This window comes from Sminthopsis crassicaudata, chromosome 2 (genome assembly GCF_048593235.1).
Source record: "Sminthopsis crassicaudata isolate SCR6 chromosome 2, ASM4859323v1, whole genome shotgun sequence".
In the NCBI taxonomy this organism is placed as follows: domain Eukaryota; kingdom Metazoa; phylum Chordata; class Mammalia; order Dasyuromorphia; family Dasyuridae; genus Sminthopsis; species Sminthopsis crassicaudata.
Window position 1 is genome coordinate 224,677,369 of NC_133618.1, and position 19,485 is coordinate 224,696,853.

General features: G+C 42.8%; 1 protein-coding gene across 1 annotated transcript in view; it reads right to left on the bottom strand.

Moving 5' to 3' along the window:
• Positions 1 to 6,421: 6,421 nt before the first annotated feature.
• Positions 6,422 to 19,485, bottom strand: part of FOSL2 (FOS like 2, AP-1 transcription factor subunit) — a 29,747-nt gene continuing 16,683 nt past the window's right edge. The window contains exons 3-4 of the mRNA XM_074288293.1: positions 11,679 to 11,786; positions 6,422 to 7,494 (exon numbers count right to left, since the gene is read on the bottom strand). Coding sequence (XP_074144394.1) covers positions 6,979 to 7,494; positions 11,679 to 11,786 — 624 coding nt within the window. The 3' untranslated portion in view covers positions 6,422 to 6,978. The remainder of the gene's footprint in view (positions 7,495 to 11,678; positions 11,787 to 19,485) is intronic.

The following is a 19,485-nucleotide window of genomic DNA, read 5'->3' on the forward strand; positions in this document are numbered from 1 at the left end:
TTGTCTTTTCCATCCAAAATGAACCATTTATAATCCAGTTCATGCTTTTCTCCTCCAATCCCTTGCTGTTCCCTCCTCCTAGAATGACCTTCCCCCTCCCCATCAGCCCACCTCAAATGCCCCTTTCTCCATGTAACCTTCCCAAATCACAGCATCCAGAAGCATCTCCTTTCCATACCAAAGATTAAATCACTTTGTTTGCACTACTGTGGCATTTATATGTTCTATCTTGCATCAGTATTACTGGCATTAGTATCTTATCTCTTCTCCAAGAATTTAAGGTTTTTAGGAACCAGGCCTGTGTTTATGTGCCTTTGCATTCCCCTCAATCCCTAATTTGAGACCTTCCTCCTAGCAGTAACTTAATAAACATCTTCCTGCCTATATAAATACAAGTATTTGATTGTGTACTCTAGGTATATCTCAACAATAACAACTGCCTCTTCTGAGAAAGCCCTACACTTAGATCCAATGATCTTTTCAAAGTGAAAAGCTATGAGAAGCTAGATGATACAGTGGATACAGAGAGCAATGACCTTGGATTCAAGACTTGAGTTCAAATCCAATCTCAGACACTCATTAGTTGTGTGGCTCTAAGCAAGTCACTTAACCCCATTGCTCCCCCCAAATAGTGAGTGTGGAGAGGAGAGGGGGGATTTCTAAACACTGAAAAAAATGTGGGGAGGAAGAGCAGGATAGCAGAAGATATGATCTGAGAGGGGCCTTCAGGTCCCAAACATCTTCCCTTAGTTTCATTTCTTTGCTTTTTGAAGTGAACACACACACACACACACACACACACACACACACACACACACACACACACACACACCTCTAAGCTTAAATTTAGCCTATGTTCATAGTTTTGCTAATGGCAGACCCTGCAAGGTATCCCAACTCAGATTCTTCCAGCATATAACATGCTCTCCCTCACCTCCAGCTATTATAACCCCTGGTTTCCTCCAAATTACAGCTCATGGACTACCTCCTATAAGAAGTCTTTTCGAATCCTACCCTATCTAGTTGTTAGTACTTCCTCCTTTTTTTTTTTTTTTTTCCCTGAGACAATTGGGGTTAAGTGACTTGCCCAAGGTCACATAGCTAGGAAGAGTTAAGTGTCTGAGGTCAAATTTGACCTCAGGTCCTCCTGACTTCAGGGCTGGTGCTCTAACCACTGCTCTGCCTAGCTACCCCTACTTCCTCCTTTTAAATGATTTTCTATATATCTTACATCTATTTATTTGTTCAGATGTTGTTGGAATCCCTTTGAGGGTAAGAACTATACGGGTTTTTATTTTCCTATTCTTTAGGGCTAGTACATTGTCTAGCACATGGCAGATACTAAACAAATGTTTACTGAATTGAATTGCTGAATTTTTGCTGTCTAGTTTCTAGTCCATTTATACCAAAGATAGACTACTTTACCATGGAGAAAGAATGTATAAAACAAAACAAAACAAAAAACTCTACAGGCAATACCAATGGCATGAGGAAGGATGGAAAAGAAAAAAAAAAAAACCCGACATCAAGCTCTTCAATCTTAATTAATTTTATTCTACAAAATGCTACTCAGTTTAAATTGAAAAAGCAAAAAACAAAACAAAAAACTTTTCAATATGTTCTTTCTTCCATAGCAGCAAGCTTTTTCTAACAAGCTTTCTCTTTTCTTATTTTTTTTTTTTTGTTTAGTGCAAATACTGTAGGTTTGTATTACAGTAAAATAACAAAACAAAAATCATACACTGCCAGAGATGTTTCAGGCTGAGCTAGATCCTGATCTTCACACTTACACAAAAGGCAGCCCCAGGCTCTGCCTTGGGCCTCATCTCAGGCAAAAAAAAAAAAATAATAATAATAATAATAATCACTATCAATTTAAGAAGGAAGCAAAAAATAAAAATAAAACCCCAAACTGATGCTCAAGAAATAATTCAATTTCCCATAAATCTGTATTACTCTTCTTTGACTTGTTTTGCCTTTCAGGGTCTTAAAAGCAGGCTTCATTCTCCATCAATGACATATCTCTAATACACAATGATTTATTACTTTGAACATATATCAAAATATATACAATTTCTTTCTCCTCCCCCTGCCAAAAAAAGACACCCTGAAACCTATTCTCTATACACAGACGAGTATTTTCTTTTTCACTATTAATTACCCACAAACTAGAATAAATGGAATTGGCTTTTAAATCACACAGGGAGAGAAAACAATTTCTAGGGAACAGGGCTCTGCTGGACTTCTTCCTGACCTCTGCCCCCAGAGGAATGACCATCCATTTTTAGACACAAAACCTCTTTGTACATTTTATACAAACACAAGTCACAAACTATTTTAGAAGGAAAAAAAAAGCATCATCAGCCTTAAAAAAATCTTAACAAAACAAAAACAAAAACAAAAAACCCAGAACTGAGTATTTTAATGCTTTCTTTTTATAGTCAGGTTTAGAATAACACAAAGAAAATGTAAACATTTTAATAAATAATGAAATAAATGTAGATTTCATTCTCCCTCCATCCCCCAATGTTTGACCCAAGACTTTAGGATCCTACTGTTGCTAGCATGCTAGAGGATTTGGGAAATAAAAACACACAAAATAACCTCTTTTTTAATTTTTAAGGGGGAAAAGGAGCATGGGAAGTTATTGTTAGTGGTGGTTAGATTGGGTTTTATTTGTTGGAGCAGTCTCTCTCTTTCTCTCTCATACACACACACACACACACACACACACACATATACACACACACCTGCCAATAAGATTTTGGCTTTTAAAAGAGAACTAAACAAATGATGAAGGCTACAGACAGGTTTGGTTAAGCATTTAAAATAAAATCAGCCACAAACCGTCTTGCCCTGAATTTACTACATGTCCTAGACTATTCCAAGCTAGTCTTGGACTGTACCCCCAAAGTAAAGGTGCTAAGAGAAGGAGAAACAACAATATTATCATATCATAGATTTAGAGCTTGAAGGGACCCCAGAGACCAGTTATTTTATTGTTTTGCAAATTAGGAAACTGAGGCCTAAGGAAGTTGTGACTTGTCCAAAGTTCACAAAGGTAATAATCATGACTGACTTCAAAGCCACTGTTCTTTCCAGGAGATAAAGCAAAGTAGAGGGATGAAAATTGTCAACTTCAAGAGAAGTAAGCAGAGAAGAAGGGAGAAACAAGGGAAAGGAGGAAGAGGAAGAAAATCAGAGGATCAGAGATTTGGGGTTGTGAAGGATCAGAGAGGTCATCTACTTCAAACCTCTCATCAACAGAATGTGGAAGAAGGATGGGAGGGGGAAAAAGGAGTTGAAGGGGGAAGACAAAGACAGCAGGTACTGTAATGATAACCGTTTCATTTCTGACAAACTGATTGACCATTACTATGGAACCCTAGCAGGGCACTATACTATTCCCCCAAATCTAATCTCAGGAAGAGTTAGAAAGTAAAAGGAGGAAACAGGCAATCCTGAGGGTTTCTTGTTGGCGGGGAGGGGGAAGGAGAAATACTAGCCAGCAGTAAAATCCAGGAGACCTTAGCAGCACTGACTGCTCTTCAAGAAAAAGAGAAAAAACCTTTCACATCTCTCCAGCCCACAAGCTATGGGGAAGACTGCAGCCCAAGAAGGGGCAAAGCCTTCATGGGGGCAGAAAAGAGAAGTAAGCCTTTGCTTAGCTTTGTTTTTTTCAGAGAATGACTCAAGATGGGGGACCAGAATGGATGTGCACAGCCCTCCAGGCAGGCAAAAGAAAATGTTTATTTTTTCCCCAAAAAAACAAAAACCAATCTTCTTTTCTTGGAACTGACCCTGGCAATTTTCTAAGCTTCACCTAGATCCTCCCTCTCTTCCCTGTCAGTTGGCCCTCCTCAGTTCAGCCAGAGAATAGTTTGTTCTCAGAGAGGTCAGCCAGGCAGCAGAAAGGACTGGGCGTTCCAGAACCTGGCCAAAACATGGATCGGCCTTCTCAGAAAGCTGCTCCCAGCCCAGTCTGACTCCAGACTCAAGAGCTGTCTCGTTGACCCCAATACCCTGGGAAGCCGTGAAGTCCCTGTCCCAACCAACTCAATGCGCTTTACTAGCACTAAATCCTACTTGGAGAAATATGTGTGATTCGTGTGTTAGTTGCATCAATCTCTCTGACTGTTCCCCTGGAAGGAAGTGGTCAGAAAACTGAAGATATTAATCATCACTTAGGTGCAAATTTCATCTTCCCTGAATAAAACCATTATCTTTGTGAGAGCTCCCACAGAAGAGAAGGTCCTGAGTGGAGAAGGCCTCAAGAGATAAAGGCCTTCTGAAGATGTTATATGAGTCACCTAGCTTTAGCTCACAAATGGTCCCAAAGTCAACATGGCTTTCTGCTCAATTCAACAAACATCCCTGAAGGCAAGGACTGTAATTTTTATCTTTGTACCTCCAAGACTTAATAGTGCCTGGTACTTAATAAATGTTGCCTGATTGATCTAAATGTGAAGAAAGTAAGCTCCTCCAGGTCAGGGACCCTTTTTGCTTTTCTGCTTTTGTATCCCCAAAGCCTAGTGGGTTTTCTGGCACTTAGTAGGTACTTAATAGATGCTTGTTGAATGAATAAATGAAACCCCAAGATTCATGCCTATTCATTGTCCAGGGTAGGCTCAGTGGAACAGACTTTGACCAACCTTCAGGTCAATCCTGAGCAAAGAGAGGAAGTAAAGGAGATCTTTTAAGATCAGGAAAAAAGCAGCTTCTTTTAATATATATGTATATGCATATAAAAGCAAAGGGCTCCAACTTGGATTCCAATGCAACTAGAGATGATTAACCCTTTAAGAGGAAAGCATACCTCATTCACTTTCCACCACCTCATGCTGGGTCTCGGTTGACTCAGGAAACCTTTGCTTAACAGGAAATCAGAAACCCAAAACATTCACGTTCACTTAAGGGCTCACCTTCCCAGAGCCTCCTGAGCCACCAGGAAGGAGTTTCCAACAGGGCCAGGGAATGTGGAAATGAAACTGGTTTTAAAAGCATTTTGCACTGGAGTGTTTTGTTTCAAGAAAAATGTGTATTTCAATGAGATCCCATCATCCCCCAAATCTAAGTTTTCTCATCATCGTCAGTGGCAATCACACACAGCGCCGCAGATGGAAGGGACCACTATGTCAGATTTCTAGGTGACCAATGGCTGTTGGCTGCTCAGTCTGTATTAGAGACAGCCACATGAAGCAATCTGGGCGAGAGGATGGAGCAGCTTAATGTCTCCTTGCCCACTCCAGCGTCTAATTTAGAAAACTTGCCCCCGCTGGATTTGATTTAAATGCTTAAAAAACACCACCTGATCTTTGGAGCCTAATTGCCAGCAAGTGGATGTCCTTCAAAGGAATGTCTTAGTAGGAATGGATTTAAACCAAAGAAAAACCTGCCGGGGTGGCGGATTAATTAGTTACTAGTCAGGAGGGTCAATAAGAACCAATAAGTCAATGAACCCAAAAGAGGATCTCCTACCTGAGCCTAGGACCAGAGGCTTTAGTTAGAGGAATGAAGGAAAGTGGGGGTGGGGGTCAGACAGAAGCTGTATTCTCAACGGGGAACTCTTCCTACAAGTCAGACGAGGCTCCCCACTCTCCAACAGCAGCCGGAGGAATTAGCAGTCAAGGGACTGGCCCCAGCTCAGTGACCCCCTACACATACTCATCACCCGGCTGCCTGAGCCCGAAGGCTGGGGAGAAGGGAGGCTAAAGTGGAAAAGCTCTCTCTGGGCCAGGGAGCAAACCGCCCGCGGGGACAGGAGCTGCGGTCGGAGACAAGAGAGGGCAGAAGGGCCGAGATTGGTCTGCGGGAGCTGCAAACAGCCATTCCCGCTGCTACCTCTCTCTCCCCCCCGCCCCCCATTCCCTTTTAATCCCGGGCCAAGGCTTGAGCTCGGTGTCTGCCCTCAGTGTGGGGAGGGGCCGCCCCGGCGGGGATGGGGAGAGTTGGCCCACGCTCATTAAAGCTCCGTGGGTGGCGTCACTCTGAGCGTCTGTAGGGGGAGGGTGGAGCCTGCAGAGGGCTGCCTCGATTCCCAGGGGAGGCAGGCGGGCAGGAGGGAGAAGGGTCCCCGGCCCGAGCGGAGAGGCAGTAATTATGGGAGACGCCCTGTTCGAGGCGGCAGCGGAGAGGGGGAAGCCGGTGCTGGCAACCTCCCGGCTTTGTTGGCGCTATTCCTGGGTTGGTAATTAAGCATTTTGCAAAGCCAGCTCTGACTGCACGCACACGGGGGCTGGGCTCCCATCTCCTGCCTCTGCGAGCACCTTCTTCCAGCGGCTGCATCTCCCAGCTCTGCAGAGGGTGGGAAAGGCCAGGGGGCTGCCTGTCGCAGCCCCGGGAGGCAGGGTCGGGCGAGTCTCTGGGGGAGCGTTCGGTGGCCTGTTTCCTGGCCCAGTATCCCAAGCCACACACTTCAGACTCAAGGAAAATCATTTACTCACAGCCCTACCTCCAGAAACAAATAAAGATGTTTAAGGGAGTCTCAAGTGCTGAGACCGCCCTCGTGAAATGTCCTGGAAGGGTTAGGAATAAAAAGGGAGAGAAATGGATATAAGGGGAGGAAAGCTGAACAGGAATGGTCTGAGTGGGAGGGAAGGCACCAAATGTGCCCCCCAAGGGGAAAGGAAGTCAAGGAAAGAAACCATCACTCCAAGATACAATATCAGAAGAAAGGGAAAGCAATGTCCAGACCAACTTCAGGGAGAGATGCGAGTCCACAAAACAGAGTCCTCCCAAGTTTTGAAGGTAACAGGAACGGCCCCTGGGATTAAGGAGGGAGCTCCCACTTGATCCATGGGTCTGCCCTGAGCTCCTCGGTCCTCCTCATCGCCAGAGTCCCCTTCATTCTCCCCAGAGCCAAGCTCTCCTGTAGTGTCCCTCTGTCTGCTGTCACTCATTGCCAGTGTGCTGGTCCCTAGGAAGGAGACAGTGGAGAAGGTGGAGGGTAGCTTCCCTTCATGCCCCTCCAGAGCTGGGTTACAAAGCCAGGAGAGTGGGAGAGTTCAAGGAATCTGAAGACTGGTCCCCACTGCTGCTACTTCTCCGGTGGGCCTTGGAGCAGGACTCAGAAGGGGACGCAGGGGACTCCTGCTCCAGCACGTTGGGGTAGGTAAAGACCAGGTTGGAGGTGCCCGGGGTGATGGCTGGAGTGGAGTTCACCACGATAGGGGTGTTGAGGGGCTCCTCCCCATAAAAGCCCCCAGCAATGTTGATGGGCTTAATGACGGACCGCTGGGCCTTGTCCAGGGCTGAAGAGGAGGAGGATGGGATCTCTTCTTCCAAGGGCTCTTGTTTCACCACCACAGTACCTACCCCGCCACCGGGGCGCATGGACTGCAGGCTGTGGGACGGCGGGGTCCGACGCTCTTCGGGGCTGATTTTGCACACAGGCCCGTGGGCCACCAGCATAAACTCTAGCTTCTCCTTCTCTTTCTGCAACTCAGCTATCTCCTTCTGCAACCCCGACTTCTCTTCCTCCAGCTCTTCTGTTTCCTGTTGAGAGAAGACAAATTAAGTGAAGCCAGAGGCAGGAACCTCCATTTTCCCTTCTCTGCTCTCTATATAAGACTAAAAGGACTAAAAGAGAGAGCTGAGAGGTCATTTGGCCTAATCTTTTTATTTTACAGATGAGAGGACTGAGGCCCAAAGTCACATGAGTATCAAGAATCAGGACTGAAATTCAGGCCCCTGATTCCAGAAGACCACCATACAATGCCTGACGTCCAGGCTCAGGAGTGTCCCCCAACCATTTTTGGAGAGGCACACAGCTGGGAAGTGTCATGTGCTAGTAGTAGCTACTATATCTCAAGCACTGTGTTAAGTGCCCTACAAATATTATCTCATTTGATCTTCACCACAACCCTGAGAGGGAGGCACTATTATTATTATTATTTCTACTTTTACAGTTGAGGAAACTGAGGCAAGCAGGTTAAGTGACTGGCCCAGGGTCTCTCAGCTAGGAAGTGTCTGAGGCTGGTTTTAAACTCAGGTCCTCCTGACTCCAAGGCCAGTGCTCTATCCACTGTGCCATCCACCTGCTCCACGTGGCACTAATAATTTCTCTGAATCCAGATGCAAAATCTATCAAACTTGGATACATAAAAGCTAGAAGGAACCCCATGAAGACATCTAATTTAACCTGGAACTGAACAAGACAGACCACATACTACTAGTTCTACCCTCTTTTTCCATCTTTGTCTCATAACATTCCTCTTGTGTCCTAAGACAAAGTCCATTGCTCTCTAAGCATCCTAACACACTATTCCTGATGCCTAAAATGTGTTTCCCTCCCCTCTTTTCCCATTGAATTCTTACTCATCCTTTAAACTACAATGCAAATGCACTTCCTCCATGAAGCCTACCCTGCTCTCCCCATGGGTAATGATAGCTCCCCAAGATCTCATATAGCACTTTGTTTGCAACCTTCAAATGAACTTGTCATGTCACTATTCCAATTTTCTGCATTTGTACTTTACAAGGCTAATATCTTACTAGATTATAAATTCCCATCATAAAGAATTAGGCTGGATAATCTTGATGTTCTTCTGTGTTCTACCTCTGTTATCCTTTATTTTATGATCCTATGTTTCAATTAAGCTTAGTTCCTCTCTCAGGGCCTAGCCCACAGTAAGTACTTAATTAAAGTCCTTAGGTTGAAGGAACAAACATATAAACGAATAACAATACCCCACCTCACCACCTTGGACCCAAAGTTAAGAATTCTAAAACATTTGGAAGATAAGATACTTCTGGTCTCTATAGTCGGATCCAGGTTAGCACACAACATGCAGAAAAGCGTATTTGGAAAATGTTGTCTCCTAAAATAATCACTGGATATTCATTGCCCATATGTGGGAATGCTGAATGAGGTCATAGAATCATGTCTTAGATATGGAAGAAGTCTCATAGGACCTCCAATCCAATCTTCTCATGTTACAGATGAGGAAACTGAGGGTGTTCAACTTTCCCAAGATAATATTAGCAATATACATCACAGAGGAATCTCCAGTTCAATGTCCCAAGGTGCATCACCAGCTCAGCAGATTTAAAATGAGAACTGGAAATCCAGAATCTCTTGGAAATCTCCCCTTTTCTTTCTATGCTCCATTCCTCCCTCCCAACTGCTATCCTCAAACCCAAACTCGACTTTTCATTCAGGCAGCTGACATTTAAAAACCAATATATCCAAAACAGAACTCATCTTCTAGAATTAGTAATATGTACATGAATTGTCTTAGCTAGGCAGTGCAGCAGATAGAGTGCTGAGCCTAGAGTCTGGAAAACTGAGTTCAAATTTAGTCTCAGAACCTTAGCTGAGAGACCCTGGGCAAGTCACTTTATCCATTTGCCTCAGTTTCCTCAACTGTAAAATGGAAACAATAATAGTGCCTATCTCTCAGGGTTGTTTGAGGATTAAATGAGATAATACTTGCAAGGCATTTAACGCAGTGCCTGGCATATAGTAGGTACTATATGAATACTTTTTTTTTTTTCAAAAGAGTACCATCTTTATTTGACATGGAAAGGTTTATGCAGAACAAAACAGTGAAGAAAGCACTGCCAAAAGAACATATATGAATACTTATACTCTTCCCTTTCTCTTCATTTCTTCTCCAATTCCACCAAAACAGAGCTCAAGATTTAGGGGGTGAATGTTTGTTCTTCACTTTTAAAAGTAGATCATATAACCAGATAAGGTATACCAAGAAATTTCTGAGGGAGTAAATATCAATCTACTGTTCTCTCTACACGCTGCCCCCCACCCCTCCTACCCAATGCAATCTCATATTTAAGGAAGAGTGGTAGACAAGAGTCACAAAGCAGGATGTGAAGGAAAGTTACAGGAGAAAAGAAAAGTTTCCATCTCCCTCAAGAGCTTGACAAGCGTCATGGGCTTATGAGAGGTTTCCTGTGGAGGATGTGGCCGAGGGAACTGTGAGGGGAAGGGAGGAGCGAGGTGTTATGGCCTTAAAGAAAAACATGGGGACTTTGTAAGGTTTTAGTCTAGGCTTTGGAGGGACAGGATTTTCTAAGGATCAGGAGAATATAAACTTTTTGAGGGCAGAAACTGTTTTGTTTTGGTCTTTGCAGCCTCAGTCCCTAGCAGGTGTTTAATTAATATTTGTAAAATTGAATCGATGGGGACTCAGGAGACAAGAGACACCAGGGCTTAAATCCCACTCTTGATAATTACTACCCGTGACCTTTGGGAAAGTGGCTAATCTCTCTGGCCCTCAGTCTTCTTATATGTAAAACCATGACCCTAAGGTTCCTGCCAGCTCTACATGTATGCTTTTATGAATTCAGTGAATTAGGTTTAATGGGGAAAGACATGGTTGCAAAGTGGAAAATTTTCAAACACCAATAAAAATACTGTCTATATACCAAGATAAAAACTAATCACTTCTGCTTCCCATGTGTCCTTGAGCAAACTACACAAATTCCTGTGAGCCTCAGTTTCCTCATATATCAAATTGGGGTTTACACTCAATGACTTCTGAATCTTCAAGCTCTGGAGCATCAATCAAATGATCCTAAATTACATGTTTTCATTCTTACCTCTTCACTTTTTCCACCCCTCCCCACCCATTTCTGTGGATACTATTATCATGGATTTGCCCAATCACATAAGAGTTTACAAAAAAAAAAAAAAAAAAAAAAAAAAAAAAGTATCCTTGTGCAATCTCTGACAATAGCCCCACTATCTAATCTTGTAAATTCAACACTATAGAATTCACTTGGGAAAGAGTCATTATTGAAAGGCGCCAAGGACTCCAGGAAGAGATAGGGTATTATAGGAGGGAGATGAAATCCTAGATTTGGACTCTGGACATGGGTTTACAATCTGATTCTCCCACTTCTTAGCTCTGTCATTCTGAACAAGTGCCTTCTACTCTCTGTATCTAGGCTTTCTTATCTGAAATGAGGGGATTGAACTCCATGAACTGCCTGGTCCCTTCCTTTGTTTCCTGGCAAACTAAAAGAGAATTGTTCATGTAGAAGGTGGTATCTCTGATACCAAAAGAGATGTGCCCAAGATGCACTCTCCTTCCCATAGACATTTTGGAATGAGGCTAGAAGGATTTGGGCCCAATGCAGATCCTCTATTCTCTCTATTTTGGGGGTTGAGTTAAGAGGCTCTTTAGCTAGGATGATGTTGAGACTGGTCAGACCAAGGGTCAGGGAGGGAAAGGTCATGGACACCCAAGAGCTTGGGGTGATTAAGGAGCTAGAGAGAGTGACTCACAAGGACAGAATGAAAGAGCCAAGACCACAGAGAAAGGCTCATTTGACATGGTGTGTGGTGAGGTTAGGAAGTTCATGCCAGCAAAGGACATGAAGAATATAAGGTGCACAGTCATAGAATATGACTCATCTTTGTCAAAAATGGAACCCAGACTAGGGAGTTTAGGGAAAATATCTTTTTTAAAGATAGAGCTCTAAGAGAGAGGTAGTCCCTAATGCATGTGGTATTTAAAAATGGAGGGACCTGAGTTCTGGAGAGTGGGCTGCCTGTGGCAGACCAGGCTTACACTGGCTCTTGAAGGCCAGAAGTTTTCATATTAGGGCAGATCCCTGCCATCACCTGCTTTTAGGATTGAGGGATTCTAGAGGTTAGAGAGGGCACGGTGTCGGAGCAAAGCCTAGAGCCCTTCACTACAAGCCATAGTTCTTACCGCTTGCAGCTTCTCAGTCAGCTCCCGGCGACGGTTGCGGCATTTGGCTGCAGCAAGCTTGTTCCGCTCTCTCCGAATTCTTCGCTTCTCTTCTTCTTCAGGAGATAGCTGGATGTGTGGACAGAAAGGAGAGGAGAAAATAAACAAGAGACAAACAGTAAGAACTGAGCCAATCTTTAGATTGCTTTTTTCAGAAGGCAACATTTTAAACCAGCTCAGATTGTAATTGTAATCTGGGGATGAGATAGAAGTTGTATAGGAAGGAAGCTAGCCTGGGGTAAAGAAGGGAGAGAGATTTCACTTCAGATGTGGTTCAAGCTGCTTTCACAGTTAGGAGTGAGTAGCTCAGTGAGCAAAGACACATGAAGGAGGAGATGGCCAATACTGACGAAGAGAACAGGGTCTGCTCTCTCTGAGGCAGAAATGTACACTGGGACTTGCCAGATGTGGCAAGATGACATATTTTGTCATGTCAGCCCCTGATTCTTTGCCAAGAACAAAGAGTAAAAGCTGGGAATGCATACTGGAAAGATTTCCACTTCTTGCCTGGCCTGACCCCACCTATATAAAGCAGCTTCTTCCAAACTCTAACTAATTATCCCTCCCAGCACCTATGTCATCCCTGGATTCATTATCCCCATTTGGCAGATGAGGAACCCAACCCTGGAGCTCCTGAAGAAGCAACAATAACAGGAGTCTCTCCCAGTTCCAGTGGGGTCCAGGATGATATATTGGGACAGTCAGAGGGGATCTTGTGGCACTACTAACACTTAAACCTTCCTTAGACCCTCACCTGAGTGGATCTGTCACTGGCACTGAAGGAAGTCCTGGAAATGAATGATCCAATTCCAATGAAGCTATGTGGAAGAGTGGGGAAAGAGCTTTGGGTTTGGAATCAGTCAGAGGCAATGGGAACTAGATCCATGATTCAATTACTGCACACAGATTAATGTTTCTAAGATGTTGAGGTGATGAAGTGGATAGAGCAACAGGCTGGCAAATCTAACCTCATACACTTATTAACTAAGTCTCTGGGCGAGTCACTCACCTGGCTTGCCTCAGTTTCCCCATCTGTGAAATGAGCTAGAGAAGGAAATGGCCGACCACTCTAGTCTCTTTTAGTCTCTGCCAAAAAAACTGCCAATGTGGTTATAAAGAGTTGGAAATGACTAAACAACAAATTTCATTAACATAATAATAATAATAATAATGGTAATACTAATAATAGCTGACATTTATATACTTCTTTAAAGATGACAAACTGCTTTGCATGTATTATCTTACTTAATCAACAAATATTCACTGAGTAAAATGCTCTGCTAAGGTTCCAGGCACTGTTGGGAGGTTACTTTCAAGGAATCAACATTCCACAACTCATGATCTCTAAGGGAAAGCCTGAATCATCTCCACTGGGCACTGGATGTGTGAGGCTGTTGCCCACCCCTAGGAAGCAGCTGGAATCAATGGATGTAGGATAGCACCCATTCTGACAGCCATCCCTTTGACTTCTTAGACAGCTAGTGTATCATCTTTCCACTTTCCAAAAAGAAGTGGGTGGACCACAGAAGCAGAATCATGTATACGCTGTCAGACACTCAAACTGTTTTTCTTCATCATGGCAAAAGGTTTGATGGGAAAAGGGAAGAGGAACATTTATAGAAACGACTGTGATCTAAAAGCATTCAATACCCCTTTTGTTGTTGATTTGATCAAGAATATAAGCTCCTTGTGTACAGGGAATTCGTTTTGACTTTGTATTCCCAGAATGTACAGGATTTTGCATATATTTGTTTCTTCATAAATGTTTGTTGATTGAGTGACCATGCTAAATGGAACATCTGGCTCAAGGCTCAATTCCCAGAGAGTTAAGAATAAAAATAGAAAAGCCTGTGTCCCCACAACTGACTGGATTCTTCATTCTAGGGTCCCCTCAACAAGATCGACCAATGCATCAAAGGACCTAGCCAACTAACTGATGATCCCATACAACAAATTCAATTTATCAGACATTTAATGAGCTTCTGCTATATGCCAGGCACTGCAACAGGCACACAAAGACAATTCTGCTTCTCTTTACCTGAAGCTTACATTCTACTGCTCAGCCTATGACCCATATGTATGATCTTAAAATCCTCACTCAGGTGAAGTACTGTTGGTACTAGACTGCATCCCCCTTTAAGCAAAAATGTGAGGTCACTGCCTGGACCTAAAGGCACTCTGGGGGTACAGAGGAAGGTGAAGAGTGAAACACCCAGTGTGAGGAGGAGAGAAGAGATAATACTAACATCCCCAGAAGCCCCTGGGATCCCTTGTCCACTGAAGCTTCCTCAGACATAGGGCTTGAGGGGATGCTTTCTGACTTGACTCTCTGGCTCTCTACCTACAGGGGCAGCAGATTGTGCAGTGGGTAGGGCACCAGGCCTGGAGGCAGGATACCTAAGTTCAAATCCAATCGCAGATCTTTAATGGCTGCATGACCCTGGGAAAGGCACTAAAACTTGTTTGCCTCAGTTTTCTCATCTGTAAAACAAGCTGGAGAAGGAAATAACAAACCACTCCAGCATCTTTGCCAAGAAAACACCAAATGGGGTCACCAAGAGTCAGACATGATTGAAATGAATGAACAATAACAACAAACTTTGACTAGGGTTTGCTATGACTAAACTGTGCTCCAACTCCTACTTTCCACTTATAATTTTGCTTCTGTCAAAGTAGCAAAAATTTTAAAGCAAAAAATTCATCCCTTAGCAGGCAATCCAATGATGAGCCTCTCCAAATAAACTGCCAATGGTGTCTAACAAAAATGATGATAATAAAAATAGTAATAGTTATAATGTCTTATATACCCCAGCTCAGAGGCTCATAGATGTACAGTAGAAGGAACTTTAGTTTTCTAATCTAATCCTTCCCTTCTTTGTACAGATGAGAAGACTGAGACACAGGGATGCAAAGGAACCTGCTCACAGCCACTTAGCCAACAAGTGATAGGATATGAGTTCAAATCCTGACTTCCAAACCAAAGCTCTTTCTATTGTACCACACTGCCTCCTCTGTGTTTAGAGCATCTTAAAGTTTTCTATCAAGGGCTTCTCATCTGAGGTCACTCCAACCCTACCAGGCAGGTCTTATTATCCCTATTTTATAGACAAAGATATTAAGGCCAAGTTAAGTCAAATGACACAATCGAAACCAGATCTAACTCCCAGGTGGGTTTTTTTCCCTATGTGGTATGACCATTTGGAATTTTTCCCCAGCCATCATTCTTTTGGTCTCTCGGATTCACAACCTCAGTGATATCCTAAAACACCCTGTTATCCTACACACCCAATCAGCTACCAGATCTTGTTGATTCTATTTGTTGTTCTCCCCTCTCTCAATGGATACAGCCGCATCTTAGTACAAGCCTTTATCATCTCTCACCTGAATCATTCTAACAACCCCTTAATGGATGCCCCTCCTCTCCTATCCATCTTCCATGAAGCTGCCAATGTAATTTTTCTCAAGGGAAGGACTGAATTAAAAATAAAACTCTTCTCTCTGACCTTTAGAGTTCTCTAAAACCTAGTCCCCTAAGGACTGCCCTCTGTTCAAATTTCTCTTTTTTCTCTTCTTCACACAATACTCTATATATCCTTTCTCAATGCTTTACAATGACCATCTTTTATATTTATCAAGGCTCTCCTACCATATCTTTGCCTCACTTTCTTGCAGACGCAACTCACATATTTGGATATATATATATCCATATACATATGGATATATGATAGATATAATGTGTATGACACATACACATGGATGATTATTATTACCATTAGAAGAGGATCCTGGCATTGTGGATAGAGGCAGGAAGACGAGTTCAAATCCTATTCCAACACTGGCCATGAGATCCTGAGAAAATCATTTAAACTTTCTTGGCCTCTCTGAGACCATTAACTACAGAACTGTTGGGATGTATTGTTGTATAGTAGGAATTCTTGGGAGTTCCCTTTACCAGTGAAATCATAGGTCTAGTCCTAAACAAATTATTACTATTACTTTTATTATCATAAGTAGTACCATGTTCTTTTATGTGTTATCTGAGCACCATCCTAGCTAAGCTTAGAAAAGCTTGTCACCAGACTGGATGTAGGATGAGGTTTTAATTTTTACCACACCAAGTGTCAAAGACCACCTACTAAGTAAGAGAGAAGTTACCATCTGGGTTAGGAACAACATAATACACCCTTGAAATGCTTGAATTCAAGCCCCATGTAGGTCCAATATTGGTAGCATCTTCACCATTGTTTCAGTCCTTCCCTTCCCCACATCCCTAGATCCTAGAAAAAGTTTGGCCCAGAGGTCTCCATGCCTGCTCCCAAGCTCTCCACCCTCCCCTTCCCAAATCCCAATCTTGGGAGGTATATGGCAAGTTGTGGGAACTGTCAACATGGGAAGTATCCAGGGAACATGAGATCAACAGAGCGTGTGTGTGTCAGCACTAGAGCCCTACCCACCCACACACTGCACGCACCCTTCCCTCAGAGCCCCAGGCCTCTGGAAGACAGGCTCTTGGAACACAAGCAGGTGCTAGGCCCATCTTCTGCTGAAGCGTTCCTCCCCCCAGGTCATAGGATCACAGGACACTAGCCAGAGAACTGGAAGGAACTTTAGCCCAACCAGTAAACTGCAAGTTAGAGAAAAATATTCAACGAATAAATAGTAGAAATGAATTTGAACTCAGGTCTTCTGACTTCAGATTCAATATTCCTCCCATGGTGCCAGCAAGAGGGTCTGGGAATTTTGTTAATGAAGCTGACTTATCCATTTCTTCCAGGTGTTTGTCATGCTTTTAAGAAAGAGAGACTCACTGAGCTCTAGGATAGAACTGCATTTCCTTTGCTATGGATTCCCTTTCATGCTTCCTGCAGTGATCAAGAGGAAACTGAGTCTAGTGAAAGAATTATTTACTTTGAGGCAAGAAAGCCTTATGAGTTGCAAGGAAATGGAAAAGAGTATGGGAAAGGACAGGCATGACAAGTTAGCATCATTTAGGACAAGATAGGACAGGAAAGAACAGGACGGGATAACAGAGGATAGGACAGGATAGGATAAAGTAGGGCAGGGCAGCATAAGATAGGATAGAATAGGATAAGATAGGATAGAATAGGATGGGACAGGACAGGACAGGATAGGACAGGATAGAATAGAAAAATAGATAAAATAGACGATTCTGGAGCCAGAGAACCTGATTCAAATCCCACTTCAGACTGCACACCATATGGGTGAACCTGAATAAGTCATTTAATCTTTCTAAGCCTTTTTCGTAAAATGAGGAATTTGGACTATATGGTCTCTAGAACCCTTCCTGGTCCCAGATCTTTGATCCTAAAATAGAATTACAAAGTTGTAAAGGATCCAAGTGATCACCTAACACAGCCATGTTATTTTCCACCAACAGAATGTAAGCTCCTTAAATACTTTGCTTTTGACTTTATATCTACGGCACCTGGAACCTACAAATACTCAATAAATTCTTGCTGGATGAAAGAAGATAATCCTCTCACTTAACAGATGAGGAAATTGAGGCTCCATTAAATGCAGAGAATTGTCCAATGTCACCACCTAGTTAGTGACAGATCTGGGACCACAGCCCAGGTCTCCTGCCTACCGCTTCAATATTTCTGTTCTTCTTGAAAAATGATGGTTCTGAGTTCCAAGTTCATGATGGATCATCAGAAAATGTCTCTTGTTCTTTTCCTTCCTCTCACAAACAAATAAAAGCCTCCTGCCAGATCGTCCTGGGGTATTAGTGTGAGTTAGGCATCACTCAGAGAGGAAGCAAATGCTATTCAGCATCTTCCCGCCGTGGTTCCTTGCAGCCCCAAAGAGTCAATGCCTCTCCCAGGGTGCCTGACTCACCCTGGGGTCATTTATGTCCTGGGAGAGTCTAGCTCACCAACGGCTGTAAAATCTTTTGAGGTTCGTGGAGAAAAGCACATTAATAGGAGACATTATTATGACTGCTGATCCTGAAGGATGGCTCAATTACAAGAGACCTCATTGGAAACATCAGGGCACTGAGTGAATGAAGTCTGATTAATATTAGCTGCCCTGTCTGACTTGCACAGTGGTTAATCACTGCAACAGACAGTGTCCCAGATTAGTTGAGGGCTCCCCTGACATCATTCTCATGGAATGACTTCCATCTTCCTTTTTTCTTTCCCCTTTGGGTTTTGGGGGTTTTCCAACTCTGCCTCAAGTCTCTCAGTTCCAGCACAACATTTGACCCTACTTAATACCAAAGAAATTTTAGCTTCTTGGAGAAGGAACAGCAGCAAAGCAGCACAAGGAGAAGCTCCTGTCATACAGCCACTGCCGGGAGGACCTGCAGATATTCACAGTTTGGTATAGAAGATTAGCAGTCTATGTGGTAGATCTGGATTTAGATCATTCCCAAGGTTGCCACTAATTAGTTTTGTGTGAAATTAAGTAAATTATTTAATCTCTCAGATTTTCCCCTGTCTCTCTGTCTTGGTGTGTTTGTCTCTGTTTCTCTCTTTCTGTCTCAGGCTCTGTGTTTTTATGTCTCCCTGTGTGTCTTTCTGTCTCTCTCTTTGTCTTTCTGTCTGTCTCTCTGTGTCTCTGTCTCTTCTCTCTCACTCCAGGATTCTTCATCAGTAAAATGAAAGGGTTGATTCTTGGTCCTAGAGAATACAAGCCCTTTCAGTAGAGTTGGTGGACTACACATACAAAAAGACATATACACTGTCACTTTTTGCTATCTGTTCCCCTTTGTTACAAGAGAGTTCAATGTGAGAAAGGTATAATGGAAAATGACTAGCAGTTTTTAAAAAAACATCAATTATTTTTAAAAACTAAAATGAAGGGATTGGACAGATTATAGAAATACAGAAAATCTAAGCTCAAAAGGCTCTAAAGCCACAAAATACAATCTGAACAAGGATCCCTGCCTACCACATCGCTAAGAAGTTTTCATCCAAGACTTTGATTAAGACCTTTAGTTAGGGAGAACTCACTACCTCCAAAAGTGAGGGGAAACACACTATTTTTCAAACCCACCTATCCTACTTTTGGATATCTCTAACAGCTAGCTCTAATTTACTTCCACTAAATTAACACTTCCTTCACTAGAATTTCTCCTCTTTGCTTCCAGTTTTTGGGCTAACAAGTCTATGGTTTTTCTTCTAACAAAGACAGCTATCATGTACCAACCCCCACACCCCAGTCAAGTTCTTGTCATCTTCTCCCTCAATCCCTATCAGTTTTTTCAAACTAGACCCCATAAAGCCTAATCTTGAGATCCTTGACTATCCTAATTACCCTTTTAGGAATGTCCATTCTAAAATGTGTCTTTGGGGATCTACTTTGCAAAGATACTAGAGTAATTAGCCATTTCCTGGTCAAAGGATATGAACAGACTATTTTCAGATGATGAAATTAAAACTATTTCCACTCATATGAAAGTGTTCCAAATCACTATTGATCAGAGAAATGCAAATTAAGACAACTCTGAGATACCACTACACCTGTCAGATTGGCTAAGATGACAGGAACAAATAACTGGAAAACGAATGGACGCCCATCAATTGGAGAATGGTTGGGTAAATTGTGGTATATGAATGTTATGGAATATTATTGTTCTGTAAGAAATGACCAGCAGGGTGAATACAGAGAGGCTTGGAGAGACTTACATCAACTGATGCTGAGTGAAATGAGCAGAACTAGGGGATCATTATACACTTCAACAATGATACTGTATGAGGATGTATGCTGATGGAAGTGGATATCTTCAACATAGAGAAGAGCT